Source organism: Sinocyclocheilus rhinocerous, unplaced genomic scaffold (genome assembly GCF_001515625.1).
Source record: "Sinocyclocheilus rhinocerous isolate Xijiao unplaced genomic scaffold, SAMN03320098_v1.1 scaffold576, whole genome shotgun sequence".
Classification (NCBI taxonomy): domain Eukaryota; kingdom Metazoa; phylum Chordata; class Actinopteri; order Cypriniformes; family Cyprinidae; genus Sinocyclocheilus; species Sinocyclocheilus rhinocerous.
The window spans coordinates 2,774,323-2,781,229 of NW_015662167.1; the positions used below are offsets into that span (position 1 = coordinate 2,774,323).

The 6,907-nt window shown below is 38.0% G+C and overlaps 2 protein-coding genes across 2 annotated transcripts in view; both read left to right on the forward strand.

The window, feature by feature from the left end:
- Positions 1-3,953, forward strand: part of LOC107727849 (fibulin-2-like) — an 82,238-nt gene extending 78,285 nt beyond the window's left edge. Inside the window, 1 exon segment of the mRNA XM_016537867.1 lies at positions 2,579-3,953. Within this exon segment, the coding sequence (XP_016393353.1) occupies positions 2,579-2,936 (358 nt within the window). The 3' untranslated portion in view covers positions 2,937-3,953.
- LOC107727850 (ATP-citrate synthase-like) lies at positions 1,398-1,793 on the forward strand. The gene is made up of 2 exons (XM_016537869.1): positions 1,398-1,523; positions 1,617-1,793. Exons 1-2 carry the CDS (start codon positions 1,425-1,427, stop codon positions 1,776-1,778), a joined length of 261 nt encoding a protein of 86 aa, XP_016393355.1. The 5' UTR covers positions 1,398-1,424; the 3' UTR covers positions 1,779-1,793.
- Positions 3,954-6,907: the final 2,954 nt, after the last annotated feature.

Below are 6,907 nucleotides of genomic sequence, written 5' to 3' on the forward strand. Positions count from 1 at the left end.
AGTTTTGTGAAGCTACGAGAATACTTTTTGAGCGCAAAGAAAACAAAAATAACAATTTTTTTCAACAATTCTTCTCTCCCGAGTTACGTCTTTTGCCATTTTAGAGAGTATCACAACACATACGCACGCTTTCCCCTAAGCGTAAACAACGCTTATTATGCAGATTACGTTCATGCGCATGCTTTCTCCCCCGAACGTAAACAACGCTGATTACGTCGATTACGCTCTTGGGTACTCTCCAAAATGGCGGAAAACGTAACTCGGGGGAGAAGAATTGTTAATAAATTGTTATTTTTGTTTTCATTGTGCTCAAAAAGTATTCTCGTAGCTTCGCAAAAGTGAAGTTGAGCCACTGATGTCAAATGGACTGTTTTACCGTTGTTCTTACTACGTTTCTGGACCTGGGAAGTGGGAACAAAAATATCTTAATTTGTGTTCCGAAGATGAACGAAGGTCTTATGGGTTTGGAACGACATGAAGGTGAGTAATTAATGACAGAATTTTCATTTTATGGTGAACTAACCCTTTAAAGTTCTAATTGATATTTGTTGTGTCTTGTGTGACTGACCATATGATGCATATTGCACAATTACTTGTAAATATTATTGTTTTTTTCTTTGTTTTTTTTTGCCATAATGGTTTTCATAGAAACCCTCAAAATGAAATGTAAAAAAGACAAACTGTGCTTGCTTAGTAACTTGATTGTTCTTTGCCACAATAAGCTGTAATGTGGACCAGACTATTGTTCAGATGTGCACTATTTGTGCTATGGACATGAATGATACTTCATATCATGAGGCAAATTGAGCAGACTTGTGTTGTTTCTTCTATAGGTGTTCAGACTTAATGGTTTTCCATTTGTAGGTGATAAAACAGATAGGATAAAATCCAATAGAATATAACTTTATAACTGGGTATTTATATAAATCACGCAAGGTGATTTACTAAGGTTTGTGGTAGTCAATTTACTGTTTTTGCGCCATAATTTAACGTCCAAGAAGCATGTCTTAACCCATTTTGTGTCTGTGTTGTTAGTAGATCACATGCTCCTGATTATCATCGGCTCAGCTTGTTTGTGACCCTACATTAATTTGCGCTGCTCTTTTGGCCATTACAGAAATTATCTGTGTCTTTTAATATGTGCATTGTCAGTAGAACTTCTGTCAGTAGAAGTTCTGCAGAACTTTCCACTCCCATCAGGGCATTTTTGGGATTGCGCTCACGCTAATTTAACCTGTTTAGTAAATCTCACACTAAATCTTATAAACTGGTACTGAATAAAAAGAAAAAAGTGAGGAGAAAGGAGAAAACTCTAAACTGGTACTAAAACTTAAACAGGATGGTAATAACAGAATGCCAATCATGCGTTATTTTCTGTGTCCATATATGCAGTGGTCACTAAGGAAGGAGTGTACATCTTGGATATGGCAGCCAAAATTGATGCTACTGCAGACTATATCTGCAAGCCCAAGTGGGGTGATGTGGAGTTTCCTCCTCCATTTGGCAGAGAAGCTTATCCTGAGGTACAAGTGGACAAACATCATGCCATTGCACACAAATACCAGAGAGCAGGTGTTCTCTGGCTCAGATTTGCTTTGTTGCTGTTTTGTGTACAGGAAGCATACATAGCAGATCTTGATGCTAAGAGTGGCGCCAGTCTGAAACTCACCCTGCTGAATCCCAGAGGACGCATCTGGACCATGGTGGCCGGCGGCGGTGCATCAGTGGTGTACAGGTTGTGCTACCAACATCTTGGCCCTCAGTTAGATATTAGATAAACCAAGGGCATAAATATGGGTATGGATCAGCTGTGGCTCGTCTGTAGAGCCAACTGGGGCAAAGGCTTGCCAAAATATTAATCCACTAGAAAACATAGACCTCGATATAAACTGAATCAATCCTAATTTATGAAGTCTTAAGGCTTGTTCACACCAGGATGAATATCGCGCGCGATTATCGTCGACGTTTAACGCCTCGTGACTAAACAGAGGGCGCCAATGTGAGTGTGCACACCGACGCGCAAAATGCGAGGCGTAAAAGCGTAATAAAAAAAAAAAAACCGCCTCGGGCTCGTTTTTTTGGTTTGACGCGCCGCGTTAAAAACTGGCCGACCAATGAGATTGGCGCTTTTGTTCACGTGCCTGGAGCTGCTGAAGTTACAGTAAAACACGACTTGGTGGCGCTCAAGCACAAAACAGTCTTGCCGAGCACATATTGATACCTAACGACAAAGAGGAAGTAAGTAGACCAAGAAGTTGCATCGAGGCAAGATGAATGTAGAGCTGTTGGTCTCATTGGTGTCTGAACAAACGCGACAGAGCCTACAAAAATCTCGATAAGAGGGAGTTGTTATGGAGAGGAATTGCAGATCAAATAGTATTCGATGTGTACCGGGGTATTTCTGTTTTTCATTAAGTGCCATCTAATGTCAGGGAGTGAATTTGCATGTTCGCTTGGGTATGAACACACAAGAAGAGTCGAAAAACACTGGTGATAAGCGCGTGCGATAATCGTCCCGGTGTGCACGAGGCTTTACACGTTCTATTGATCAAAACTCTGACCTCTCCCATGCTTTTAGACGCTGCGAGCGAGTAAGTTGCCCCAACTTCCAGCAATGCCAGACCATGCCATTACGGATCACGTACTACCAGTTGAGCTTCCAGACCAACATCGTCATCCCAGCTCAGATCTTCCGCATCGGACCCTCGCCCGCCTACTCGGGTGACAACATCATCATCAGCATCCCGCACGGAAACGAGGAAGGCTACTTCAGCACACGGAAGCTCAACAGCTTCACAGGCGCCGTGTACCTGCACCGGCAGGTGCGGGAGCCACGGGACTTCCTCATCGACGTGGAGATGAAGCTGCTGCGTCAAGGAACTTTCACAACTTTCCTGGCCCGCATCTACGTGTTCATCACTGCAAACTCCATGTGATATTACTCTCGTCTAACGACGCCTTTGATTCCGCATGGTGCTAAACTCTTCAAGCTTTTGCCTTGAAGTTGTTTGTCATCTGGCAGATCTTTAGGCTTCTGTTTGCCTAACGGATTTTGCTCAGAGAGACTTTGATGGGACTCTCCCACTGGGATCCAACCGCTTGTTTTTAGTAGAGTGAGAACAAACAGGATGGAGTACAGAGACTGACAGAAACATTTGGCTTTTAAAAGTCCTAGTTCTTTCCTCTTCAAAGTATTGAAAGTACTCTACACCAGATGCTATTTATACTGTACCAATTTATCTAGATTGCCTGAAACTGCTTTTTATAGCACTTCATTACTTTTATAACAACACTATGTTTCTCCTCGGGGGTTGGCATAGTAGAGCTGAGGTAGAGTTACACATTTGTAATGGCTGTCACAATTCCTCCATAGGCCAAACGTCTAATCATTTCACAGCTCATTCGAAACAACTAATAACTGTATTTGAAAACGTATCCGTGATAATACACATGAGTACCTCCGATCACACCAGCCTGCGAAAGAGAACATTGTGCGATCATGTCTGTAATCATTGCGTTAAACACTTGCAATTAAAAAGGTGTATGATTGTTATGTTTGTTTCAAATGCGTTCACTTTGTAGCTCTTGGTGCTAATATACCGTTTTGGAAATGTTTGACACACATACATGAAGAGTGTGTGAGCTCCAAAGCAGCACTGAGAATGTTTTCATTGTTATACGTCTTTTCGTATGTCTGTACTTCGTAATACTGGACCTATTTTGATGTATTACTGTCTTGAAAATCCATCTCAGGGTAAAAGCATAAAAATCATCTCGATATACTCTCACGCACAGCATATCTGAAATCCTTACACAATTCTACTCATTTCTGAGAAACATATTAGGTATCAACATAAAAGCGTTTCATACTCATTAAATTCATGGAAGAACCAAATGCATCAGTATAATAATGAAGTACATATTATCTGCCTTACTGGATTAAATTCTTCAATAAAGCATCATTAATCCTTTTATTAGTATCTTAGTGATTACTTGAGATGTTTGTCACGCCATTTGTTTGTTCTGTTTGATTATTTTATTAAAAGTAAAAGATCACCTTCTAGTGGTGAGAAGAGGAACTGTTGCTTGTGTCCTGAGGTTCACTTTGCTTTCAGCATGTTGCATTAGCTATAAACCACCATCAGATTTTATGATGATATAATTTCACAAGTAATGAAGCATTGTATTGTACTATCAAATGCATTTAAAGTCAACATGGAATCAAAACGGAATCTCAGTGCATGTTATTAAAAAGAAAAAAAATGCTTGAAAGCCTTTCAATCAAAAAGCAGTAACTTGCTCTTACTCTGAAAGGACTTTTCTTTGTGGGCTTTTGGGAATGTTAGTCAGTAACCTATGGAAGCTTGTTTCTGCCACAGAATGAAAAAGGGATAAAAATGTAAATTCTGTATATCTCACAATGTTGACTTTTTATCTCACAATTCTGAATTTTTTTCTCACTATTGCAAGTTTATATTTCACAATTCTAAGAATTGAGATACAAACTCAACTCAAAAAAGTCAATTGTGAGATAAAAACAGTCGCAATTACCCTTGTTTTTTTGTTGTTGTTGTTTTTTATGGCTAAAACAAACAAAATTGTGAGATGTAAACTTAGAATTCTAAGAAAAAAGTGATAAACATGCAATTTTTATATCTTGCAATACCGAAAAAAGAGTCAGGTGGAAAATGCAATTGGAATAAAATAATAGGCAATTGTTTTAGCAAATTTTCATTCGGTTTCATTCCATTCTGGTAAAAGCCACTTTGCACAATCTAATTAAATATCAATGGATAAAAACTGTCAACCCCATATTTTCTCATTAAATGTTCTGTTTCTCTCAGAAATACGTCATAATACACATGTAAAATGAGTTGCAAACAACATTTCACATTCAGGAAATGGCCTAAAGACCAAAAACAACTGTGGAAGGTGGGCTGCTTTCAGCTTTTGGAACAGCCTGGAGAGTCGAGGTGCTTTGCTCTTTACTCCTCACATTGTGCTTTCCATCGCAATTCTCATCAGACCTCAGCGCTATCATTTTCTGTCACACCCTGGAGGCCGCTCAACCCTGCCTTTCATTGTGTAGGTATCGGAAAAGGGTGTGCATTGTTCAAAGCCGGCAGCATGGTCGCGTATGTAGTACATCCCTACAGATAACCTCTGGCTGCTATCGGCTAAGTGGGATGAATGATACAATTCGTCAGCTCAACAACACACCGTAAATCACACCTAAACTAGCCTGGTTTAAAAAAAAAAAAAAAAAAACACCAGTCAGGAAGTACGTGTGTAGTAATTGCTGTCGAGAGCATATTTATACCTAATAATTACTTTTTATAAAAATGAGTAAATATCAAAACAATTACAATAAGATTCATATATCACTCTGACAGTAATATGGCCATAGATTACTTAGTTGCAACAAGTTCTATTTGATGGTGTTGCACGGATGGCCCCTGTCCTCCCTGTCGACAGTCGAGGCTCAAACACTTCCGCCCATTGAGATGCCATCCTACACACACTTAGGAGTGTGCTACTTCTTACAGATTATCGTCTTCCCTCTTCATGCTTATCAGTGAGGCTAAATATACATTATTGTGTTTTTGGGAAGCAAGTGTTCAGCCCAAGGAGGGGAAGCCACTGAGAGACACATAGGCTATTTCTATGATAAAGATGCTCACAGGAAGTTATGAACTTTGTGATAATATTCACACCAAGTTTTAATGATTCACTTACATTGTCACTGATATCATTTTGGGCGATAAACAGGCTTTATACAGTGGTAAAAATATTTAGATTTTTTTTTTTATGTATGAATGCCATTGTAAGCCATTCTTATTTTTGTTTGATCATTCTATTAATATTTAGAATTAGATTTTTGCTTTTTAACTTTAGTTTCATTTTTAGTAATTTTGTTATGTGCTTTTGTTCTTTCTATTTGTTTATAGGTTTATTTTTATTTCAGTTTTAGTTTTTATTTATTACCAGCTTTTTAGTGCTTCAGCTTAAACTTATTTCAGTTAGTTAGTTGCAGCATTTTTGTTTGCTTTAAGTTTATCATTCAGTTTTATATTTTATTTTATTTTAATTAACAAAAATGTTTTAATAGTTTTAGTTTTAGTTAACTATATTTGCTTTGTAAACCAAGTAAAATGTGCAAATGCATTTCCCCTCAGATGACCTTCCCATGCTCCTCAGGTCAGCATTAAAGTATGATTCTTAATTACTTTGGCTGTTGGCACTGTCAGTGACGGGCTGTCTGGCTGACTAACATCAGAACAAGGGCGTCACTATCTGTTTATGTCCGCTTTCATCAATCAGTCTGCGTGGTAGTGATGACAGAAACATGCAGGATGTTGGAATGCAACAAACAAATATACAAATTCAACAAATACAATTTATTTTGTTGTTGTTTTGAGTAAATGCCATATTAGCTAGACGTTTCTTATTTATTTAATCGGTTGAGTAAATTAATTAATGACTCAAACAGACAATCAGTTGTTTTGTTTCAAAATTAATATACATTTTTGAACGAATTGGTTAAGTGAATGAATCAATGACTCATTCAGGTATATAGGCTACATCACTCAGTCTACATCGCTAAATGTATCAGCGGCTGAATTTGGAAAAACATTACTAAGAAATAGAAAGAATGCCATTTTTCATGGCTAAAATAATCAAATAACAAACAAAGAGGTTGTATGAATATTCACTGAGTCCTTCAATACACTTTTAATTTCTGAATAAATCAGGATATTGAACGAATCGTTCGAGTAAATGGTTAATTGATCGCCACCTACTGGCTGATTGATGTAAGATGCTGAAAGAGTCACTCAGAAATTCCCACCAATAACTTTCCTTTCGCTTTTTTATATTACACTTTGTTACTAATTAAAATATAAATGAA

Bases quoted from the DNA above. Each gene is read 5' to 3' on its own strand.
- LOC107727850 (XM_016537869.1), top strand. From the start codon at position 1,425: ATGGCAGCCAAAATTGATGCTACTGCAGACTATATCTGCAAGCCCAAG. The intron at 1,524-1,616 runs GTACAAGTGGAC...TTTTGTGTACAG, and splicing joins GCAGAGAAGCTTATCCTGAG to GAAGCATACATAGCAGATCT.